The sequence below is a fragment of the Meleagris gallopavo genome, chromosome 1 (genome assembly GCF_000146605.3).
Source record: "Meleagris gallopavo isolate NT-WF06-2002-E0010 breed Aviagen turkey brand Nicholas breeding stock chromosome 1, Turkey_5.1, whole genome shotgun sequence".
Lineage (NCBI taxonomy): Eukaryota > Metazoa > Chordata > Aves > Galliformes > Phasianidae > Meleagris > Meleagris gallopavo.
The window spans coordinates 153,264,700-153,290,294 of NC_015011.2; the positions used below are offsets into that span (position 1 = coordinate 153,264,700).

General features: G+C 39.8%; 1 protein-coding gene and 1 long non-coding RNA gene across 2 annotated transcripts; both read right to left on the bottom strand.

Moving 5' to 3' along the window:
• Window positions 1-10,806: 10,806 nt before the first annotated feature.
• On the bottom strand, window positions 10,807-19,434 carry BORA (BORA aurora kinase A activator). The gene is made up of 5 exons (XM_019610849.2): window positions 19,223-19,434; window positions 17,868-18,021; window positions 15,871-16,469; window positions 15,529-15,660; window positions 10,807-14,019 (listed from the first exon to the last, which is right to left on the bottom strand). Exons 1-5 carry the CDS (start codon window positions 19,340-19,342, stop codon window positions 13,834-13,836), a joined length of 1,191 nt encoding a protein of 396 aa, XP_019466394.1. The 5' UTR covers window positions 19,343-19,434; the 3' UTR covers window positions 10,807-13,833.
• A 1,968-nt stretch (window positions 19,435-21,402) lies between these two features.
• On the bottom strand, window positions 21,403-25,012 carry LOC109364215. Its single transcript, XR_002110241.1, has 3 exons — window positions 23,955-25,012; window positions 21,648-21,760; window positions 21,403-21,465 (listed from the first exon to the last, which is right to left on the bottom strand). It is a non-coding gene; the product is annotated as an uncharacterized LOC109364215 (long non-coding RNA).
• Window positions 25,013-25,595: the final 583 nt, after the last annotated feature.

The following is a 25,595-nucleotide window of genomic DNA, read 5'->3' on the forward strand; positions in this document are numbered from 1 at the left end:
GCTTAGTGTTTGAGCTGTGATAGCTACGCGATGGTAAACACTTCGTTAGGTGATGAATACAGTATTTTCTCATGAGGATAGTGTAGTTGTAGAAGGTAAACGTATTACCAGAATAGTAGAAGCTAACATGCAGTTTTCTGATTTGTTTACTGTAGATACTTGCAAGTGTGTTCCTGCATATTTATCTACAGAGACAAACCACAGCAATGAACCAGAAAAAAAGAAGAAGAAGCTGGAAGCTGCACCAGTAGCAAGGTAGAATTGTTAATAAAGGTAGATGTGAGTTACTTGTATTTACTTATTTTTCCCTGTGGGCAAAATAATAGAAACATACTGTTTACTTTTACATCCATTTTTTACTAATTTGTAAAACTCATCTTTACTTTTTTACAGTTTGTATGTGTGCAAGAAGATAAGTTTTAAAACCAATTATGTCTGTAGTTTTACTGTATGGATGAAAATAAATACTTCTCCAAAGTAACAATGTTCATAATACTTTTTAAAGTGGCATTATGGTTCATTGTCGTCTCAAAAATGTAGATATCACAGAAGAGAGCACAGTATTTATTTATGTACCCCAATTTCATAAATTTCTTTTACTGATACTGGAAGCTTTGAAGGATCACTTTACAAAGTTAAGTGGAACAGATTTTTGCTGTACAGTTACTGTTACCAAATCATGGCTTGTATTAGCAAGAAAAACACTTCCCACTGTTTCTTCTAAGTCAGCCTTCCCTATACAGTAATGCTGTGGTCCAGTGGACTGCTGCTAGTGAAAGGATATTATCCAATGTTTAAATGGAGAAGAAAAAAAAAAAGAAAAAAAAAGGAAAATAAAAGCATAATAGTAAAACTCACAACTTTTTACTGTTAAGTCACTTCTGTATCCACCCATTGTCCACACAGTTTCTATCAATTATTTGTCATTTACAAAATATACTGCTTCAATCCTGATTCATCCAAGGAAGATGATGAACTATATCCCATTCAGAAGACAATAAGAACATAAGAACATGTATACCAAAAACTGACATTAGGAATTCACTTCATAGACCAAAGCAAGCTTGCAAAGTAAGCATACCCCACGCTTGAGAAGAACAGTAACATATGGCAACTATATCCTTCTGCAAATAAGCACCAGAAAAGCCTGCAGTGAGTGTCTTGAGCTGCTTGTAAAAGCTAACAGTCAATTTGCAGTGAACAACGTGCATTCGGTTATGATCATTAAAAAGGAAGACCACCTCTGTACGTGTGTGTTTAACAGTTTCAGCCATATATATCACCACGATTAAAAAGGCTGTCTCCTTTTAAAAATACTGGATAATTAGCAGCAAACAGTTTAGCTGAAAAAAGTCTTTTCTGTCTTCAGTACATTCAGTTAACCCAAGGAAGAAGTGAAATTACTTGTTTCAGTTCTGAGGTGCTAAAGAACTATCTCTAAGAGAGAGAAACTGTTTTAGGCTTCTGCTCCTTCTGGGGAAAGTTCTCTTGCATTGGATTGGAGTGTAGGGATATGGGTGATTGTGCACTATAAAAAGGTGGCAAGATTAACCATGCCACACAGAAATGGTGATCTTTGTCCCAGACTTTAAAGCAAGCTGGAATCAGGACAGGTGTGCATGGGAATACAAGAAAGACTATTCAGAGCAGAAGCTGTGGAGCAAAATGAACAACACAAGAAAGCAACGCTGAGAACCAAGGACATCTCCAGAAGAAGAGAAAAACGACAGTCAAGTAAGCTGTGTGATGGCCGCGTGGTGACGACCCTGACTGGAGGAAGAGAGAGCGGGTAGGAACCACTCACGGCTCTGATTGGATAAGCGCCTGCGTGCTGAGTTACGGAGCGTGTGTGGAACGTTTGTCGACGTGCGAACGCGGGTGGGAAAGTTACAAGAGAAAACTTGTGAGTGTATGTAAGGGATGCCAGAACCTGTTGTAAATCAGTTTTGGATCGCTCGCCTCTGAGTCTTTGCCTCAGACGCAGCAAATGGCGCACACTGTGGAGCACAGCAAGCTGAGGCTGTGCCGCCCCACTGAACGACGTTCAGCAGGACAGGTGAGTAGGCGGGAACGATGGGGAGCTCACTAACGAAGGAGCAACAAGTAAATCTCGAAGGATTACGGAGCATTTTAGTGTTTCAGAATCAGCCTGTATCTATCTCAGCATCAGCTGCTTTTCTTAACTGGATAAGCAGAACTGTCCCCGAGTTTCCGATAACTGGGTTTTCTTTCGATGGGGAGCGTCGGGACAAAACTGGCACAAAGTTCTGGGAGGCTTCTACTACTACAGACAAAACGGCCGCTAAACTTTTACCTGTTTGGCGCCAAACATCGGAAGCTCTCAAACAAATCCGACAAGGAAAGACAAAGCCTTCTCACTGTTCCCCATCGCCCTCCCCCCCATCACAGCCGCTGCCCGTCAGCCCGCGTCGCAGCTCCTGCCCGGACCCGCTCTGCTGCTCCCACCCCACCCCCGCCCGGTTAGAAGGAAAATCGCGACCCACTGCCGCCCACCGCCCCCCTCCTGTCTCTCGCCTCGCCGCTCCCGCCCTCAGCCCCGCCGCCGCCAAGAGCCGTGACGCTCCCGCCTCTCGCACCCCCGTCGCTTGCCGTAACGCTGCCGCCCTTCGCCCCCGTCACGCCTCTTGCCGCTCCGCCTCTGCCGGCCGTGTGTAATTCGGTTACAGACAAGGATGGTCCGGAACCGGACGATCTTTTTGACCCTGATCCAGCAGATCAGGAGGACGAACCGAACTCTTTCTCTCCTGACGATAATTTGAAGGGGACAGGAAGGAAGAATGTGATTGCCTCTACAGCATCCTATGGTGCTTTAGAGCAGTGCAGAAAAGAAGCAACATCACAGGGTAATGCTGATATGTCACAAGCCTTTCCAGTGATGTAGTGTGGAAAACAGCCCCCCACCTCATTGGGAATCCCTGCCTTATGAGGCAGTGAAGAAGCTAAGGACGTCAGTGAGAGATTACAGAATTCAGTCCACCTTCACATATAATCTTTTGCTTACAATCAGTGACTGTTACATTAATGACCCTCATGCCTGGAAAATTTTGTTACAAACGATCCTGTCTCCCATGTAATACACTGTATTTATGACTGAATACCAAGAACAGGCTACCATCCAGGCTATGAATAATTTGAATAATTTAAATCGTATTGGCATAACTCATGGATGAGCGAGTCTGGGCAGCACCTCGGTACCAGGCACAGATGCATAGGCAGTGCCTTCAACAAGTTAAGACTTTGGTGTTGCGTGCTATCCGTTGGATACCTGATTCTATTTTGTCTTATGCTTCATTTACATCAATTAAGCAGGGGGGCTGCCGAGCTCTACATCAAATTTCTTGACCGTTTACAAAATACGCTAGAGACGAGTGTCAAGCCACCCGGGATGTTTTGCTTAAGCACTTAGCAGTAGGAAATGCAAATGCAGATTGTCAAAAAGTTCTACAATCCTTAAAGAATGCAGATCCATCCATTCTTGACATGATTAAAGCCTGTCAAAATGTAGGCACAGAAGGTCAAAAAATGACCATGCTAGCCGATACGCTGATGTCCTGACTAGATACAGGGACAGCTCAAAAAATGAATTGTTACAATTGTGGGGAACCTGCTCGTGTACAAAAGGATTTTAAAAAGCCTAAGTGAGCAAATAAAAAAGCTTGTGGTATTATGTCTTGACCCTGTCCCTGATGTGGGAGGGGGCTACACTAGGTGAAAGAATGCGGATCTAAACTCCTTGTTGCTGCACCGCTCTTCAATCTGCTGCAAAACAAGAAGAAGAGTGTGAGACCGCGTGCCATGACAAAAGTACGGTCCCAGATTGGTCAGCCACTGCCTGGCCAGCTCACTCAGACCACCACTGGCAGTGCTGACTGTCAGTCAGTGATGCTGACTGATAGCACCGTGACTCCCATTTCAACAGGTGTAACGAGCCCCTTGGGGACAGGTGTCGCGCCCTCTTGTTGGGACGTTCTTCTGCTACACGGATGGGATTTTTTGTTTTACCAGGAGTTACAGATGCTGACTACACTGAGGAGATTAAGATAATGGCATGGATGCCTTCCCCCTACTTTATCCCCAAAGGCTAGAAAATAGCACAGTTAGTTCCTTTTCATTCTATGGCTGAACCTGGCATTGGGGACCGAACTGGTGGATTTGGGAGCACAGACAAACCTTCCTTGCTATGGACTACACAAACGTGAAAAGACATGCCATTACCATGCTTAGTAAAAGGCCAGCAATTTTTAGGTTTGGTGGACCTTATCATCATTAAGTCAAGTGAATGGCAGAAAGTGGAGGCTTTTAAAGAACCTGTGTGATGTCAGCAGAGTAATTGAGCCCATGGGGGCGTTGCAGCCTGGTCTTCCTTTGTTTTCAGTGTTACCTTTGAATTGGCCTATAGCACTCATTGATTTAAAAGACTGTGTTTTTTTTACCATTTGACTTCATCCAAAAGATGCACCATTATTTGATTTCTCAGTTCCCTCCATCAACCAACTAAGCCCTGCTCTGCTGTATCATTGGACTGTTTTACCACAAGGAATGCTTAATAGTCCAACAATATGGCAGTTGATGGTGGCAAATGCATTACAACCAGTACGAAAAGCTAGGCCTCACATCCTTATCGTTACATGGTTGACATATTAATAATAACAGCACAAGAAGAGAGTCTGAAGGACATTTTACTGCTCGTCCAGCAGGCAGTACAATCTGTTGGTTTACAAATAGGTGAAGAAAAGGTGCAACTCAATTCTCCATGGAAATATTTAGGATGGAAAATCACATCTCACACCATTCATCTACTAATCCTCAAAATAATATTTCATGCATAGACATTAAATGATCTGAAAAATTTTTAGGAACCACCAAGTGGTTGTGTCTGCTTCTGGGTATTACTACGCAAGAGCTACACCCTCTATTCCAGCTACTCAAAGAAGACCCAGATATAATCTAAAAGACAGTTAACACCAAAAGCACTACAAGGTTTAAACTCTGCAGTAACATAATTGCAACATCGATATAACCATCATGTTTGTTTATCACTCCCAGTATCTCTTATCTACCATCTAGTTTGTTATGTCAATGGGATACCTCAAGAAAAGATCCTCTCATCATCCTGGAATGGATATTCTTACCACATACATTTTCAAAAACCATTACATCACGAGTGGAGATGTTTGCAATACTAATACAGTGAGGTCGACATTGCCTACAAATTTTACAAGCTTTTGACCCTGATTCCATCTACATATCCACTACTAAAAAAGACATAATTAGATGCTTGTGCATTCACTCAGTTTATAAAATGCTATGGCTGACTATACTGGACAAATCTCCAGTCATCAGTTACTGCATAAGTTGAGTTATCTATCCCTTACTACTGCTATTTTACTTACACGTGTTCCAATACCTAATGCTATTACTGTATTTACAGATGGCTCGAGTAAGACACCCCAAGCAGTGGTTCTCTGGTGTGTGGCTGCTACATGATGGCAGTCAGACATTCATATCATCGACAGGTCATCTCAGGTTGTTGAACTTGCTGCAGTGGCTCGAGCTTTTCAAATTTTTGTGGAACAAAGGCTTAATATAACAACTTGACACCTTGTATGTTCAAGGTATCATTCAGCAGATTGAAGGATCTTTTCTTAAGGAAGTTAACAACCTTGTTTGCACAGCTCAAGCGAGTTTTACATCATATCTCTCACCATACTCTTCCTTATTTTATTATGCATATTCAATCACACACTGTGTTGTCTTGTCCTATAACTGAGGACAGCTGTAAGGCTGGTCAAGCTGCAGTTGCCTTTGCTACTTGTCAGTTATTTCAGCAAGCGCAACTCTCCCATCCATTTTTCCATCAGAATAGGAGAGCCATACAGAATTCCAATTGACAGTAGATCAAGCTTGTAACATTATTCTAATGTGCCCAGACTGCCAGGCAATTACCCCTAATTGAGGCAATTGCTTCAAACAGGGATAAATCCCCGTCGCACAAGTTAGTTTCGCAAGTTAGCAACACAGCACAGGGTTCTTGAGCAAGGAAGATTCTCTACTTTATTTTCCTAAGCAAACTTTTAATATTCTAACACACGTATTGTGTACATTTCCACTAACAATCTATTGGCTAGAAAGAATCACAGAATCACAGAATTGTAGGGGTTGGAAAGAACCTCTAGAGATCATCGAGACCAACCCCCCTGCCAAAGCAGGTTCCCTACACCAGGTCGCAAAGGTAGGCGTCCAGGTGAGACTTGAATATCTCCAGAGAAGGAGACTCCACAACCTCCCTGGGCAGCCCGTTCCAGTGCTCCGTCACCCTCACCGTGAAGAAGTTCTTACGCACATTCGTGCAAAACTTCCTATGCTGCAGCTTATGTCCGTTTCCCCTCGTCCTGTCTCCACATACCACTGAAAAGAGACTGGCCTCACCACTATGGCCGCCACACCTCAGATATTTATAAACCTGGATCAGGTCCCCTCTCAGTCTTCTTTTCTCAAGGCTAAATAGACCCAGTTCACTTAGCCTTTCTTCATAGGGGAGATGCTCCAGGCCTTTCACCATCTTTGTGGCCCTCCGCTGGACTCTTTCCAAGAGATCCCTGCTTTTTGACTGGGGAGCCCAGACACAGTACTCCAGATGAGGCCTTACCAGGGCAGAGTAGAGGGGGAGGATCACCTCCCTCGACCTGCTGGACACGCTCTTTTTAATGTACCCCAGAATGCCATTGGCCTTTTTTGGCCACGAGGGCACACTGCTGGCTCATGGCCAACCTGTCGTCCACCAGGATGCCCAGGTCCCTCTCTGCAGAGCTCCTCTCCAGCAGCTCATCCCCCAAAGCAATCAAGTTCCATAACAAGTCTTCATTACAGCAGAGCTTATCTTATGCCTAGCTACAAAACATCCTTGTTCATTCTGTCCATTTCTGTTTCCCAGCGTCTTATCAAGTCGACATTCAACGAGGTCGAACCAACCTCTCCTTCTCCCACTTCTCCCCCTTCTTTGCTAATGAAAAAAGCGTGATCTAAAGCATCTTGTGTCATTTTCTGAACACACTGCAATAAGCAAGGAATGCAAACTAAAACAGAGAAAAGCCGTAAGACAAACTAACCCTATTTTTAACACATTCTGTATCCACAGTCCCAGACTTCCAAATAGGCCTCCAAATGTATCCAACCTGTCATAACCTGTAATTTCTTAACTCCATTCTGCAAATTTTGAGTGCTTTCATGTATTCATTTCAAATGGTCTGACACGTTCATACCACTCATGCCATCGAAATGCTGACCCATGACCTCAAGCTAACAGCAAGAAGTCTAAAGCAGCACGATTCTGTAGCGTAGCATGTCTTACTGAGACTGTATCTAGTAGCAGTCCACTTAGAGCCTAGGAAGTAGCATTCGTTTGCTTGGCCAGCCAGCATCCAAGTTTATTAAGTGTGCTCAGTGCTTTAGCTGATGCAACACCTAGGGCTGAAAAGGATGCTGCTATTATTCCCCCAGGGTTCCAAAATTCTACATTATCTTTACACTCTGATTGAAAAGCATGTTTGCTTCAGGCACTTCCAGTGGTGAGTAATTGTGGTGATACTAGGTGTTAGTAAAGTTAATCTTCCCAAACTGTATGGACCTCCCTTGATGTGAGAGGGGATAGCAGGCCACGCCCTGTCCCCACAAATTAGAAAAGCTCCTACTGGCAAACCAAGCGGATAGTTGCTAGATCTTGAGATGTTAGGTGAGGTGTAATTACACCAAGCAGAGTGATTTCTATAAGCAGCTAAACTAGAATTAACACACTGAACTAATGATTGATTCTTCCCACTATAGTTAAAATACAAACAATAATCCATTTTAACCGAACCCAACAATTCCAATTCTTGTGGTTCCAGATTGCACTGTTGCAGATGGGTACCCATCCATCCCATCTGTCAACTACCTCGCTCGTATTAAGTGCTGTCCCAAGAACAGAGCTCAGAGTGGGCCATTTGTCTAGGGATTGTCCCACCAAGCATGTCGAGAACGGATTCCCTGGTGGCGCGATTGACAAAGTGTGTCTTGTCCTGTCTTGTTGGCAAGGGTGACTCTCACGTTCTGTTTTGGTTGAGCTGGAATGCAAGTCACTGATGAAAGTGTGGTGATCATGTTACAGCAGATGACAAAAGGGACAGCCATACTCATCATGCTGGTACCCATCTCAGAAATGTTCCTGTTGAAACATAAGCATAACCTTGACCCCAAGTTATCAACGAATAGGGTCCTTCCCATTGGTCAGAGCTCAGACTTTTTTACCATAACCTGTGATTTTACTTTGGCAGGAGTTAAGGTATTACAGCCAAAATGCCTGTAAATTGGAGGGCCTTCTGTTGTCCAGCAATTTAGAAAATTGAGAACATAGCACACTTTAGCTACTCTTTCCTGAGGGGTCATACCCGTGCTCCCCCTTTTTGTTTCAAAGCTTGGCCTTTAATGTACCATGGGCTTGCTGGATAATAACTTGGAGAGTGGGGTATGCCTGTCAGGTGTTGAATACCCCACTGCTGAAGGAAGGAGTGGGTGGTATGGCTACATATTCTGGCCTGTTGTCTGTTTTAATCATTCAAGCGACCCCAAGAGCTGCAAAGGCCGGTAAGAAGTGTTTACAGGCATCTTTTGCCTTTTCTCTTGTATGCACAAATGCAAAAACACAGGTAGAGAAAGTATCAATAGAAACGTGAACCTAACAGAGCTTCCCAAATTCTGGTATGTGTGTGTGACATCTGTCTGCCAAAGCTCTAAGCAGCTCAATCCTCGAGGATTAACTCCTACAGAGGGTGTTGGTGCAACAGTTTGACAGTCTGGACAGGACTGTATGATCTGTCTGGCGTGATCTGTGGTCAGTTGAAAGGCACGCTGTAATTGCCTTTGCATTTTGATAGGATTGGACTTGATCTCTGGAGGTCCCTTCCAGCCCCTACAGTTCAGTGATCCAGTGGTTTTGTGGATGAGAGCATTGAGTGCACCCTCAGTAAGTTTGCAACGTGACACTAAGTAGGTCGGAAGCCCTGCAGAAGGATCTGGACAGGCTGATTCTCTGGGTTGAGGCCAGTGGGATGAAATTCAACAAGACCAAATGCTGGATCCTGCACTTTTGCCACAACTTGCCCAGGCAGTGTTACAGGCTTGGGGCAGAGTGGCTGAAAAACTTCCAGAGGAAACAGGCCTGGGGATATTGGTTGACACTCAGCTGAATGTGAGCCAGCAGTGTGCCCATGTGGCCAAGGCCACCAGCATCCTGGCTTGTATCAGAAATAGTGTTGCCAGCAGGAGAAAGGAGGTGACGGGTCCCCTGTACTACTCAGCTCTGGTGAGGCTGTACCATGTTCAGTTTTGAGCTCCTCACTACAAGAAAGACATTGAGGCCTTGGAACACACCCAGATGAAGCTGGTGAGGGGTCTGGAGAGCACAGACCTTATGAAGAGTGGCTGAGGGAACTGGAATTGTTTAGTTTGGAGAAGAGGAGGCTCAGGGGAGACCTTATTGCTCTCTACAACTCCCTGAAGGGAGGTTATGGTGAGGTGGGGGTCAGCCCCTTCTAATATGTAACTAGAGATAGGACTGGAGTGCATGGCCTCAAGGTGCAACAGGGGATGATCAGGTTGGATATTAGGAATTTCTTCTCAGAAGGAGTGGTCAGGCATTGGAATGAGCTGTCCAGGGAGGTGATAGAGTCACTGTCCCTGGAGGTGTTTAAAGAGAGCAGATGTAGTATTTAGGGACGTGGTTTAACAAGCAATACTGGTGATACGTAGACGGTTGGACTAGATGATCTTGGAGGTCTTTTCCAACCTTAATGATTTTATGATCATTGCTTCCCTCAGACAAACTGCCTTAAATGTAATTGTTTCCATCCTTTTAACTATTATACAGAAATCCACAAGTAAAGGTAAGCACTGCAGTGATTGATCTAGCTTGCACTGCCACAGTGATGGCACGTTGGCACTTTTCCAAAAACCTGAAGTCATGTTAAATCACCTAGCTTTGTAGTCATGAGACACATCAGTGTTGTCTTGTCAGTAGTGAACCAAAGTAATCTTAACAGATACACACCCAGACTCAGTGCAGAACTCCCACCACAGCAACTATGGAGAGATCAAGCTAACGAATGTGGTAGCTATCGAATTCTCCAAGTTTATTGCAGTTGAGCTATCCTCCAGAGCGCCTGGGATTATAGTAGCTTTCCTTCTAGCTCAGCACAGACTTGTTCTACCAATGCCCATTCCTAGCTCATGAGTCAAGAAATTGCAATCCCACATGTTATAGCTTTCCTCCAAGATCTTAACTCATGAGCTGCTGAAGTCAATCACTCTTCAGTAGTTTTCTTAATTAGTAGTCACTTGATAGTATTCACTCAGTTTCCTGAATGCTGTCATTACAGACGATTTCATCAAATTTAAAGCCCATCTTTACAAAGACTTCAGGAGGAGACAATTAAAATGATTAATATTGCAATATTAATAGAAAAACAGCAGATTACAGGACTGTTGTAATCCCACCACCACTATTCTGAAAGACTATTCTGGCTATTTTACAAAGAAAGGCTAGTTCCAGGAAACATACAGCATATTGGATCTATAACTGATTCTGCACTTTGGTTGTAGGACCATATATTATGGTAATTCAAATTAGTTTTGAAATGCATATATTTATAGCAGCTTGCCAACATCCTTGCCTGACGTCTTTCCACTGTTCCCCAGCGTCCCCTACCCAAACAATGCTGCAGGTTATACCAAAGCACTAAACAAGTGAGGTATTGAAGACAAGTCTTTATTCTGTTTTACTACTCAATTTACAACTATTCATGTTATAAAACTCTTGTTAAAAAGCTATTTAATGTAAACAAGGACTGTTTTGTGCAACATGTGCCAACCAATGCATGAAGTACAACTACAGAAACAGAATGGTCAAATGATTTCCATGGTAATTTCTACCGTAGGTTTCTTCTACAAAACAATTATATAAAGCATATATGCAAGTTTTCATAAAAGAATTCCGATCTAACTGAAGTCTGAAACAGGACAGAAGATAACATTTTACTGGGGTAAAGGAATGTCTAATTATTTCACACGTACAACCATTTCTGGTGCTATCTTCCCCTTGCATTTAAGCAAGTACTTAGATGTGGTGCAATCAAGCAGCTTAGTGATTTCTTTCATTTTTGTGTTTTTTTTTAATCTGCAGTTACTCTAAAAATTACCTCTGGTAATAGAACACAGCACTACAAAGAATCACAAGTTTTAATTAAAAGAAAACAAGTCTTAATCATACATACTATACACTTCATAAATGATTATGATATGGACACCCTGCTTCTCACCTATACTGATGTATACTATTATTTTTAGTGATCAGACTTAAAAAAATCCTTTGCACATTCCAAAAATCTACAATTCACCACTCATTATTCTTAAAAATCATCATTAGAAACAGAAAAGACAAGATAATAAATATATTTTAAATTGACAATAAGTTGTCTTGCCTTTGAGCTTCAAACCTTGTCATCTGAGGCTCATTTTGGATGCCCTATTAAATATACTAATTTCCCAGATGTCCAAGTCAATTTTTTATTAAAAAGGAAAAAATCCTCTAGAAGTAATCGATTCAGTGCAGTTCACCTTTTAGCAGGGCACTGCTTCAAGTTTATCAAGCAGTGCACTCGGGACATTAGGTTCAAGTTATTGCTAGGTACGTAGTACAGAAATATTTTGTTGGTTTTTTTTACTTCTATAACAATAAATTGTGTGCTGTGATCACTGGTTAGAAACCTGAAGGTTTTTTTTAAATTTTTAATTGGACTGATTATTCATTTTGAAATGTGAGAACTAAAACCAAATACTGTTTAATTGATAGAAATTTCTCTTTTTTTCAGCAACTCTTTACAGTAAAATCATTGATCAAAGTTTTTCAGGAATTGTTCAGTTGATACAATGGCTGCACAGAAGTCCCAATTCTAATACACTGCTTTGTAATGCTATGCAATTTTGTTCATATTGAAAATTTTTAACATTTTTCCAGTCCCCTTGACATTTAGATGTGACCAACTATTTCAGGCTTAGTGTGCCAATAGCCGTGCATTTGTCACTTTGAGACAGGCCTTTCTGTGAGTTGCTGCTCAGAATTGGAAGCAGTATTTCCACCCAGCATCCTGGAATTGCTTATCCTTCCTGCTAGAAGAAACACACACTACTTCAGCTGGAGCAACCACTGGAACATGTTCTGAATAATCCACAAAGATTTACTTCAGAGCACTACAAACGCAGAAATTTCAGTATTTCCCTTACAGTACTTCCCTTTCATTCTCCGTTTTAGTCAGCAGGGCCGGAAGAATGCCATACTTAACAAGAAATTAATTTGAAAATAACCTTTTAAACAAATACAATCCAATTTAACTAAATCTCATTGAGATGATGCAAAAGGAGTTCTCAGCTTCCAGACTTCCTCATTTTATTACTATTGTTCAGTGGTGGCTTTTTTTCCATTGAAGATATCATGAGATTTTTTTTTAAACTCATAGTTTTAGCAGAAATAGACATATCGAAATTACATTTCAAAATACTTATCTAAACATTTTGGTCATTTCCGCAGCAGACAGTACGACTGTGAAACAAATATAAGGGGAAAGTAAAACTACAGTTGTCTGCTGCAATATGAGAAAGGCAGCACCATTCAATTAAGGACATCCTAAGACCACTTAATCTTACTGCACCTTTGTTCCTTTGAAAGGATGCTGGGAGCATCAGTTTGGACACAAGTGTTCTTACGAGACATTAGCTGAGTCTGGTAATCATCTTCAACATCAGTAGAAATGCAATTCTAAAGTAACACAATCATTTAATTGTGAAGTACTGAGTAGTACATCTTAGTTAAGCATTTGGTACAGGTAACTGATGGATGCACACTTTTATGAGTAAGTTGTTTGATTAAAAGGAACAGATTCTGTTTTCCTATAAAGGAATTTCTGCCACGTGTCCTTTTCCTTGATTTCTGTCAAACCAAGAGAAAACCTGCTCAAAGAATGGAAAGGATTCTTTTGACACGAAGCTCATCTTATTACTAAAAACAATTAAGATTTTTAGCTATGGAAAAAAAGGTACATTATTTCTATAACTGTAATGGAGTTTACATGCAGCTGTTCACAAGGAAAACCTGTGAAGGACTAACAGGGCATAAAAATCAAAAGCACCCATTTTAAACAGTTTGCAATCTGTTGTAAAACACACGCATGTTCCTAATGAAAGTCACAGCTGAGTTTAATTTCTTTTTAGATTGAGACTATGATCCCGTTCCCATTTCCCTAGCCCTACTCCAATCACATTTCCATTTCATCTCTATCTGCGTTCTTGGTACCAACAACACACAGTAAATCTGCTAAGGAAGAAAGCAATTCAAATCAAGACTAACACTGCTTACTCTCTCTCCCAAAGAAAAATCTCCTTCGGGTCTGTAGGAGTTTTGTACATTTTGCAGCTCCTTCTTAAAGCTGAAGTTATACCCAGACTTTGAAAACAACAAGCTTCTGCAGTGGTAACGGGTAGGAAAAAACCTCAATGATTTCTTTGTACAGAGCTCAGCTTCCTTGATTTTCAAAACGATCACTTAATAATACCAATAAGTTTTGTTAAAAGTCCTAAAAAATCACATTTGTTAAAAACTCTCCAAATATTAACCAATTTATTATGTTGCCATGAGGAAAAACAAGACAGTTTGTACAATCCAGGCAAATGAGGTCATATATATAAACATTTATTGGATAACACAATTCAAGTTCTCCATCAGAACTACATACCACTCGTGTGAAATCCCTGAATTTGATTTTCATTTTTATGTTTCCAGGTAGAAATGTTGCAGCTTGCATTTTGACAAAATACTGTATGATGCATCTTCACGTTATGGAAACAGGACTGCTTCTCTGGAGATTTTGCTCCCAGCAACTGATTGTCTTTGTGGTTTAAAACAGAACACTCCTAAGGTTTATAAAGAAAAAGTTTACTTTAAAACCATTTTCACAAAAAATCCCCCCAAAAATCAATATCCAAACTTATTACCTGAAATTGTCAAGTTACAGTTAGAAATGGTTGGGCTAAACGATACAGTTTGACAGTTGGACTAGATGATCGTATATGGTCCTTTCCAACATTGCGATTCTATATTCCAAACTCAGTACTTTAGCCTCCCGCCTTCTCCATTTTGAGAAGGAGAAAGGAAGATTGTTCTCTTTGGACAGATCTTTGAGATATACTGTCAGCAAGAACCTCTTTAGACCACATGCAGTGAATGAGCCAGACTGAATTATTTCAGCCAATGATTGCCATATGCTTTGTTTCCTTGCACTCTCTGTGGGTTCTCTGTTTTGAGATTTGAATCAAGCACTTAATGCCATCAAAAATTAATTCTAATCCAAAGTGCAAAGTTGGACTTAATCAGGATCAAGAAATGGAAAGAGTAGCAATGGGAGAAGCCAGTTGCATGGTACACTGATTCTGTACAACAGGTTTCACAGAAGACAGTTGATTTTGAAGGATATATTCACACACATAATTTATACCCAATAGGATGATTAGGTTGATTAGGATAAGACCTCAGAGCTAGCGGGTATTTTTAGATTTTCGACTTAAAAAAATTCATCTGTTCTTCCTGTATGAGCACAGTTATCCAAATCTGAACTGATCAAAATTTAATGTAACTGATCTGTGAGACTCCATCAGTCTACTCTCTACCACAGCAAAGCAGCAGCTATTAGCGGATTGATACAGACTAAATAGGCTTGAGTATTTTTATGACTAGTCACTACAGTATCACTGGTCTCCTCTTCATCAAAGACCATAAATCATGCCAAGCACTTGACCATGAACGAAATTCACAAGACCATAGTTACTAAGTATGAGGAGATGACCTTTGCTTTTGCCTGCAAAGAAACCAGCCTTGCTTCCCAGTCTCTGGAAGAACTTCCCATTGATCACAAGACTAAGAGCTCTGGAGCATTGATAGGCTTTTTTTTTTTTTTTCCTTTGTAATTAGAAAGGTGAGCCATTACTTGGCTTGTAAGCCACACATTTAAACCCAAGTTTTAAAAACTTGGCAATGGAAGAAAAAAATGTAGCAAGAACAGAAACAAGAATAGAGGAGACTTCAATGCACAGTGCATCATAAACCATAAGCAGCCTCACAGCCTAAGTTTGTGCACAGACCTCAGTTTCCTCTGAAACTTCTTTTGACTTTGTCATAGTATACATTAATTTTATTGCTTTGTATTTTATTACAATATTTGTCCGACTTGTTTTCAACATAATTATTGAAATGATGCAATATTACCATGCTGGGGCTTTTGCTGTTCTTTAGGTATTCTTGTTTTTTTTTGGTTGTTTTTTTCCCACTTAATTCCCTGAGACACTTTCAGGGTCCTTGAAACAATGAAGTAAGGAATGGGTGCATTACATGCAAAGGAAATCACTTCTGTGTAAGTGAACTCCTACCTTTGTTTTAGGAAGTTGAGATTTAGTCTGAAGTGTGTTAGAGTTCACATCATTTTCTCTGCAACTGTTTTCAGCCCCTGCAGTATCCATGATGCTGCTTCCACACGTCTGGGTATTATAGCCGCTGTCCACCTGAAATCAAGAAGCAGAGTTTTAAAATTGTACTCCAGTTTACCACCAATAAAACCCCTCCAATTTTGTAAGTGATGTAATTTGCATCCGATTAACACAACTTAATCCTTGCTATGTTCATTTGGTGTGGAAAAAAATATGCAAGTGAATGGAAGATATTCTGAACATCACATTAAGCTCAGTTTCACAGAGAAGCAAACTTTTTTTTACCTGAATACTACTGTTGTCGCATGGAATTGCACTACTTTCTGCAAGAGGTGACATGCACATGCGAGAGTTTTCTGAAATACTGAAAGTAATCCCTGTCATAAAGCTGGTCATTGGTGCACTGCTACTGCCAATTGTTTCTTTTATCCAAGTGTTCTCTGACACTTCAGCTGCATCAGCCATATCTACCGTATTGTTTTCCTTCAAGCCTTCTATATCCTGATAGGATGACAACCTTTGATGACAAGCTTCCGAATGATCTGGTGTAATAGACACCGTTGCAACGACGAGATGTGTACCAGGTGCAAAGGTATCACCATCTTGCTGACAGAAGTTTATCCCATTATCCATTTCCGGAAAGCGTGCTTCTGCTGGAGAAGCATTTTCCTTGTCCTCATCCTCATCGTGACTTTCAACAGCAAATGGTATTCTAATGACAGAAGTTTGATACTGGGCAGTTCCTCTACATCCTCCAAGCCTCATTGGAGAACAGTTTTTAATAGGAGAACAACCATCTATATAAGGACTTCTTGTACTTGCAGGTGTCATTCTATTTGAGACAGAAGGAATATCTGGAGAACAAAATGCAAGTTTTCTTTGGTCTGTGAATAGTGAAAAACAAAACAAAAACCAACGTTATTGGATGGACTTACAAGTTATAGTCCTCAAAGCCTTATGCTCCTTACAATAATTATAGCCAGCTATACAGTATTTCACAGAGCACTGCCTCCTTGCTCCAAGGTCTTCAAGAACAATAATCATGGTAAAGGAAACTTTTTTAATCCAAGTTTTATCACTTTTTTTTTCCTGTTATGTATTTTGCAAGCTATGCCTTGCATTTTCAAACAGTGATGCTCTATTCTGTTGACAATACTGTGTGTACAGGTTGCTTCTATGGCTTTTTCAGAATTAATGAATGTAAACACACACGTTCTACAGGCATGTATAATAAATTTAAGTGGTAATAAAATTGTCAAGAAAAAAAATAAATGGGAAAACACCAATGCAATCCCTATATATAACAAACTGTGCTGAAATATTACAAGGTGAAAGCAAAATCATGCATAAACATGGCCTAAGTCTCTCCAAATAATGGATGAAAGATGAGTGGGGCAGATAATAGGGCAGAAGAAAACAGTGCCATCCAGAGAGACCTTGAGAAACTCGAAAGGTGGGCCCATGTGAACCTAGTGAGGTTCAACAAAGCAAATTGCAAGGTTTTGTGCTTGGGTCAGGGTAATCCCATATGTGCAGACTGGAAGGAGAACCCCTTGAGAGTAGCTTTATGGCAGGGGGGTTGGAACTTCTTCACGGTGAGGGTGACGGAGCACTGGAACAGGCTGCCCAGGGAGGTTGTGGAGTCTCCTTCTCTGGAGATATTCCAGTCTCGCCTGGACGCCTACCTGTGCGGCCTGGTGTAGGGAACCTGCTTTGGCAGGAGGGTTGGTCTCTATAATCTCTAGAAGTCCCTTCCAACCCCTACAATTCTGTGATTCTGATGATCCTTGAGTTTCCTTCCAACCCATGCCATTCTATGATTGCATGATTTTCTAGAGCAGCAACACCAACAGCTGTTGTTTCTTCACTAAAAAAATAATTTTAAACAATCTTGACTGTCACGACTTGAAAACTGAAGCTAAACATTGTCCAATTAAAATGCTTCGGTTTGGGCCAAATAAAAACTGTGACTTGACTAAGTTCAGGTTTAAACCCCCTCTTTTCATTAAATCAATCCCTTACATTTTGTTCATTAGGTCTCTATTCCTTTTTTCAAATAATCTTCCTAGGGAAATGTATCTACTTACAAAAACCAATTGTTTCACACAATTAAGATATTCCACTGCCAAAAAGTAAGTGTGCCATACAGTAGGAGACTGCCGGTGTGCCAAGCTGCGTGCCTTTCTGACTCTGAATGGAAAGGCAAATTCCAGAGCAGAACTGCTTTAATAATCAAATTATGTAAATCAAGAAAGAATAATACATATACAAGAAAACCATACCTGACAGTGGTGTATGTCTTATGTGAAAAGCAATGGGTGAAAAAGTAGGAGAACCATTACGTGCAGGAGACCCTTCTGGAAATGAGGGACTGGTAATACTTCCCAGACTGTAAGTCCTTGCTCCTCCCTGGATAGGGCTGGATGAAAACTGACCCTTTAAAAAAAGTATATCTTCATAATGTAGACTTAGACTGACATGCATAACAATCTCTCTAATTTAAAAAATTATTATGGCAGTACTGAGGAAATCTAATCTTACAAGAAGACAATCTGTCTACCATTAGCTTAGATACTCCAATTGCAACTTTTCACTTTATGCCAAATAAATTGTCACATTACATCAACTAAGGTAGTTTGTAAATACAGTGGATATTACTAATGAGCAGCCTAAACAGTACTTAATTCTTTGCATAGTCGATTACATCTCACTCGTACCATGATAGATGAAACCTGACCACTATTTATATTTAATGGAATCAATTTGAATTACTTATTGCACAAGCAGATAAAGTTTTCCTCAAGAAGGAAAAAAAAAAGGGAAAAAAAAAAAGAAGATCTTGCTTAAGAGAGTATGGTGCAAAAAAGAATCTCCAAACAGCATAACTGTGTTGTAGGAATACATTACCAGTTTTCCCTAATACAGACTTCTTTTGAGCCCTACTCTTGTTAGGATTGTGTTTTTCCCATACACGCTTCGTCTTCCAAACAGATGAAGCCATACCACCTAAAACAGCTTAGCTGTGCTATGGTTACCTCGATGTAGGATTCACTTAATTTAAGAAACAGACATTATGTTTTGTGTTGTAATATTTATCTATTTATCTGAATTCACTGGTCAATAGAGAGGGGAAAAGAGCATATCTAGCACTGCATTCAGAGACCTATTCATATGACAAGTTATTTCTTCCACCACAAATGTTTATGGGGTACAAGGGATATAATTATATCCCTGTTCATATCAGTTAATATTTTAGACAGAGTTCATTGATTTAAATAGGTATTTTTTCCATGTAAATGTATCTTATGAACGAGCAGTTCAGTAGTTTATGTACCAAATCCTACATAATTTTCATAGCAGAAGGAAGTTAAAACATAATCCCTTCTATAGAGAATAGTAGCACACCATCATATCTTTTTTATAATTAAAAATTAGTTGCATTCTCTCAAAATTGTTGCTCATATAAATTGTTCCAAAAATGTAATTAAAAAAACATTGGCCTGATACTTAATCTCCTATAAAGCTTACTACAGAAATATGATTGTCTTGAGTTTGTCAGAAAATAGAATTGGTACAGCCTGCGGTAAAGAGTTTGTGCCAATGAAGTCACCTCCCATCTATCCCCCATCTGACTTACTGAACTAGATGTTTCCAAGGGACTTCTGCACCGAACTGGAGATATATCTATTGAGCAAAGCACTCCAAGTGGCTGACTACTGCATGGATTATGCAGAGAAGGGGTCACACATTCAGACATATTTCCATTTTCTTCCAAAAACAGCTTTCTTCTGAGTGATGAAGAGCTCAGATTTTCCTGAGACTGATCTGCAAATTCGTCAGTTCTAAAATATTCGCCTAGAAATGAAGAGAAGGCAATTGTTTCCAATAAGGATGGAAGAAAAACTTCCACTGTGGAGGCATACATTGCAAAAGTAAAACATACAATTCAATTTACCAATACAGCAAGAAATTAAATCTAGGGACCTTTTGCAAACGAACATTTGTTACCATACAACAAATCCACTGTCTATCATAGTTCCATTTCTGACTATCATCTTTAATGTTTTAACTTGGAAGAATAGGTTGTTATACTGTATAAGACAAGACCCTTTTTCAAGTCTCTCAGATACGCTTTGATGGTCACAGACTCAACTTGAAGATAAAGCAGTTAATAGTTTACAACAGAAGATCGTATCAACAAAACTCATTCAAGCACCTTGCTCTATTCTAATTGTTTTTTTCTTGTAAGAGAAGTTGTCATGAATTAATAATCTACTCACTGATGGAAGCATTTGTTAAGATCTAACACTAAAGTACTTTGTATAGTTCTGTTAAATAAGTTTGTAACACAACCTCAAATAATTTAACTGGCACATACAGGATGGTGAACTTCAGTACTGGGAGAGAAGCATGCAGCCAAACACCTCTGAACTGCCTATTCACATACACAAACTGTAAGCACAGGCCTTTCCTGTCCTCTTTCCTGCATGAGAATCCAACAGCAATCGCTTGAGATAATAGTTATAATCAGTCTGTTAATTCTGTAGTCTCCCTCTCTCCTCAGGGATCATGGCATTTTTGCCACCATGTAACTTCCAGTCACCTCCATGGATATATTGAAAGGCACAGAATTACAGCATAGATTTGCCCAAGGCCAGGCTAGGCTAGGAGCCTCATTGACAGCAAGCTGTGAGTAAATCAGCTCTGCAAAGATAAGTAACCCCCTACTTGAAGGGGAAAAAAAAGTTTTTCTGCTTGGTAACTTTCTTGTATTTGATGTTTTTACTGTTTTCCCAATTGACCTCCATATCACTCCACTCTCACCTTTATGCCTGCACTCTAATCATGTGAACTTCCTTAGGCATCCCAAGCAATATGCAGTAACTGACTACTTTTAAAACCACTTAACATTCCGTTAAAATTCTCATTCGTACATTAAGCAAAAACAAGACAAAAATACATCTTCTATTTAGATATCTATAATTAAATTTAGAAATTGTAACACATACATACCTAGGATTTTCTCTAAATTAAAATCTACCGGCAAAGACAGTACTGTCTGACAAGCAGCTGCAATGAATAAAAACAACAAAATTAGCTTACAGTGAACTTTCAGTAAAACTGAAGAAACAAAAATTTGCTTTTAAATTGCACTGTGATAGAGCTATTTAGAAGTTACAGCTGCAATAAGAAAAACTGTTAATTAAGGCTAGGATTCTGATTTGTCAATGCTATACACAGCATATTCAGGCCTACAGATAAAATAGAGGGCTGCAGCATAGAGGCCTCTAGAGAGAGATGCTTAACTGAAAAAAGAACTCTGATGAAAGGCAGGATTGAAAATGAACTGGGAGAAAGATCAAAATACCCTGGAGAAAAAACTGCTTATCTAAAATGAAATAGCAGAAATCTTAAGACATCTTTTAAACTATTTATTTGGCAGAGAGAATAACCAAGATTCTGTTACTCAAAACAATTCAACACATTAAAGACTTCTTAAAACTGTAATTTCCCCGTAAACCCAAAGCTTATATTCAATATTTTTAATTCAGAATATAGCCTATATATTTGGACTTGGGAAAAAATGCATTCTACAGAGGATTTTTTTTTTAACTTCTGGAAAAAAATATATCTAAACAACATAACTAAGTTACTATAGGAAACAGAAGAGTCAGTAGCAATATACAATTCAAGAATAGTTATTTCTACATGAATATTAACAAAAAAAATTGATTCCCCTTTTCAAATTAAGTAGTCCTAAAAAAGAGGTTATTACACTTCAAAGAAAACTGCAATCAGACAACACTTTTTACTCACCATTGCTTTTCCCAGGCAAAGTTAGTTGTCTTCCAATTGGAGAAATGTTATTTAGATCTATGGCTGTAAAACAGGTAAGAAATTTAAGCATAAATTGCATATAGCTTTGAAACATTGCAGCATTAAGTTAGTGTACTTGATACAGTAGTTGTGTAGTTTATATAGTTGGATTAAGGCTTAGGAGAGATTAGAAAGGAATGCTAAAGAAAAGTTGGAATTATAACTGATTAACAGAATTCCAGCACCTTTCTGGAAGCTTTGTGAAGGAGCATCACTTTGCCCAAAACTTTGTCCACTCCTCTACCTTGGATAGGCTGTTTTCACGCAAACAGATCTGCAGAAAATCATGTAGTCTGGACTTGAAGACAAAAATGAACAATCTACCACTCCATCCTTTGTATACAGCTGAGGAACATTCAAACATTTTGTTTTATCACTCACTTTCCTATGTTTAAGATTGTGCCCTGTGTCCTTTAATCAGTAATTAGTTATTTGAAAATTGACAAAAATACACCATACAGAAGTTGTATAGACTTGACAAAATATCCTAACAGTTTATCCTTAGTCAAAACTTGCAAAAAAAAAAAAAAAAAAGTTAAGAATTTTCTGTCAAATACTACTTCATAGCCAACACTTGTCCAGCTTCTCATTTGCTCAGTACACAATCTGTAGGTTATGTATACATTAATACTAAAACCAAGTAACAGCATAAATTGAATAAGTTTAGTAAACTCTAGAATACTACATACACAGACAGTGAGAAAGCAGAGCACCAAGAGGACAACAGGATTTAACATGTCAAATAAAGCTATAAAGAAATTGAACTCTGTTCCCGTGTATTTATACTGATGGGAAAGCAGACAGAATATGAGAGATGGTGGATGACCTGGGGAACTACAAGCCGTTGAGTCTCACCGCTGTGCCTTGGGAAGATCATGAAGCAGATCCTCCTAGAAGCTATGTTAAGGCATATATGAAATAAAGAGGTGATCCAAGACAGCCAGCATGGCTTCACCACAGGCAGATCGTGCCTGACCAATCTGGTGGTATTCTATGATGGAGTGACAGCATCAGAGGACAGGGGAAGATAGTCCACCTAACTGTCATCTACCTGGACTTCTGCAAAGCCTTTGACATGGTCCCTCACCTCATCCTTCTCTCTAAATTGAAGAGGTGTGGATTTGAAGAATGGACTGTTCGATGGATGAGGAATTGGCTGGCCAAAGGGTTGTGATCAATGGTTCTGTGTCAGGGTGGAGGCCAGTCAAAAGAGGTGTCCCTCAGGGGTTGGTCTTGGGACTGGTGCTCTTCAGCATCTTCATCAGCGACACAAATGATGGCATCAAGTGCACCCTCAGCAAGTTTGTGGATGACACCAAGCTGAGCGGTGCAGTTGATACATTGGAAGAAAGGGAATACCTGGACAGACTGGAGAAGTGGGCCCATGAAAACCTAATGAGCTTCAATAAGGCCAAGCGCAGGGTGCTGCACTTGGGTTGGGGCAATCCCAGTTATATATACAAACTTGGGGAAGATCTCCTTGAGAGCAGCCCTGCAGAGAAGGACTTGAGGGTTCTGGTGAAGAAGAAGGTGCACAAGCCGGCAGTGTGCGCTTGCAGCCCAGAAGAGGAACTGTGTTCTGAGCTGCATTACAAAAGGGGTGGCCAGCAGGGAGAGGGAGGTGATTGTCCCCCCCCTACTCGGCTCTTGTGAGGCCCCATCTGGAGTACTGTATCTAGGCCTGGGGCTCCCAGTGGAGCTCTTGGAGCGGGTCCAGAGGAGAGCCACTGAGATGATCAGAGGGCTGGGGCACCTCTCCTATGAGAAAGGTTGAAGGAACTGGGCTTGTTTAGCTTGGAGAAGAGACGGCTCTGGGAGACCTCATTGTGGTCTTCCAATAGTTGAAAGGGAGCATATAAACAGGAAGAGGAATGGCTGTTTACAAGGGTGGATAGTGATAGGACAAGGGGGGATGATTTTAAATTGAGATAGGGGAGGTTTAGGTTAGATATTAGGAGGAATTTTTTCACACAGAGCGTGGTGACACACTGGAACAAGTTGCCCAAGGAGGTTGTGGATGCTCCATTCCTGGAGGCATTCAAGGACAGGCTGGATGTGGCTCTGGGCAGCCTGGTCTAATGGTTGGCAACCCTGTACATAGCAGGGGGGTTGAATCCAGATGATCATTATGTTCTTTTTCAACCCAGGCCATTCTATAAAGAAAAAAGAATGAGACAGAAGAGCTGTCTATTCTCAATATTAGCTCATCAATGTTATGTCTCTCTGAAGCTGGGTGAAGAAAGGTTAGAACAGGAAACAAAGAATTAAGAACAGGATCTCAAAAAGCAAATCAGAAAAAAATATGTAAGATTCTGGATTAATAAATGATATTCAAAATAAGAAAGCACTTGGAAAGAACTGCTAGAAATCCATTAGTTGCACCATGTCTTAGCAGTGCTTCTGGAAATTTAAATTGAGATTGGAAAAAAAGAGTACTGAATAATTTTTCCCAATGCTGGATAACTTTGAGTGGACAGATGAAAGCTACTTACATTTTGTTGAATTAAACTGTGAAACTTGCTTGTCTTCATGTTCAGTCCAAGGAGAAGGAACTATGAGACTCTTTGTGAAAAACTAGATCAGAAAAAACATACTAACATTTTTAAGAATTATGAACTCCAAACTGACATTTAGATTAGTATTTTGAATAAGAAAAAAATATGGCATATCTTTTACTACTCACAAACCTGTACTTATGAATTTTAACTCTGCCTTCCCCAAAACCCATAATGCAGTTTTCTCTTATATCTGAAATGTCATTATTTCAGGTCCATAAAAGTTAAAGAACAACAATCTGAAAAAACCCTCATGTTCTGTAAGGTATATAAATTGTATGAAATGAAATGAAAATTGTATATAATTCACTTAATTTCATTTAATACTAATTACTCATCCAAAAATGCAAATGATCTCTATAGCACTTACTGCACACTACCATCCTTGCAGAGTAATTTAGCACAATTCTTCTCAAATTTCAGTTTGAAAAATGGTTGTACTTTAATAATTAGACTATTTTGAAGAAGTACTGAAGGGATTCTGCATTAACAACAGAAAAAGAGAATGACCAAGGCTTTTTGGCAATATTTTAAATGCGTTTGGATAAATGAGCTAACAGTGAAATATGTATGAACACTGTCCTTCTAGAGTTTGTTTTTTTTACTTTTTTTTTTTTTCAAACTAGAAACCATACCTGCTGTCACAGCTACAATGTAGAATGCTCAGATGTTAAAGACAGGAGCACTACTATACAGCTTCAAGAAACACATGGCAAGTTCTGTTCTCACAACAGAAGCTAGTCTTAAAACAAGAAAACTGAGCTTGAAAGATGCAGCTAGCTACCCAAGGTATGAATGTAATCCATCAGAGACAGGGTTGCAGGCTGTTCTTACAATGAATCCTTTTTAAATGCAAATTTAGAGTAGGTTAGGAAATACAGCTTCTCCAAAAGAGGGGTCAAGCGCTGGAATGGGCCGCACAGGGAGGTGGTGGAGTCACAGACCCTGGAAGTGTTCAAGGAACGTTTAAGATGTTGTAATGAGGGACATGGTTTAGTGAGAATTATTGGTGATAGGTGGTCAGTTGCACTGGATGATCTTGGAGGTCTTTTCCAACCTTGGTGACTCTATGATTCTATAAGTATCTTAGACATAAGCCAACTACAAAGCATCTTTACAGAATCATAAAACAGACAGATAAAGTCACCAACCTTCTGCTACACTACACTTTTTTTTTTTTTTTAAAGCAGGAAAAGAATCATAAACTATCCAACATTAAACAATTCCTGGAGGGGGAAAAAAAAACAAAAAACAAAAACAAAAAACAAACAAACAAAAAAAACCAAAAAAAAACAAAAAAAAACAACCACACCAATCAACCATTATTTTAACCTCAAGTTAAAATTATTTCTGGGTTACCTTACAGCTACATTCCCCTTAGCTTATCAACACAAAAGATACAAAATATACTATTTACACCTAAAGGCATGTAAAAGAAGACAAAAAGCAAAAGAGCATTCCAACTATAGAGCTGCAAGGGATTTGGATGCAAAAATTACTTTCTTACCACTCAGTAAAACACTGTAGGCCTCTGGACTTTGAAGTTCTAGGATCAACATGATTTTTTTTTTTTTTTTT

Bases quoted from the DNA above. Each gene is read 5' to 3' on its own strand.
- BORA (XM_019610849.2), bottom strand. From the start codon at position 19,342: ATGTCTGAATGTGTGACCCCTTCTCTGCATAATCCATGCAGTAGTCAG. The intron at 16,470-17,867 runs GTATGGTTTTCT...CACTATTCACAG, and splicing joins AAGACATACACCACTGTCAG to ACCAAAGAAAACTTGCATTT. The intron at 14,020-15,528 runs GTAGGAGTTCAC...TATAAACCTTAG, and splicing joins CTCAACTTCCTAAAACAAAG to GAGTGTTCTGTTTTAAACCA.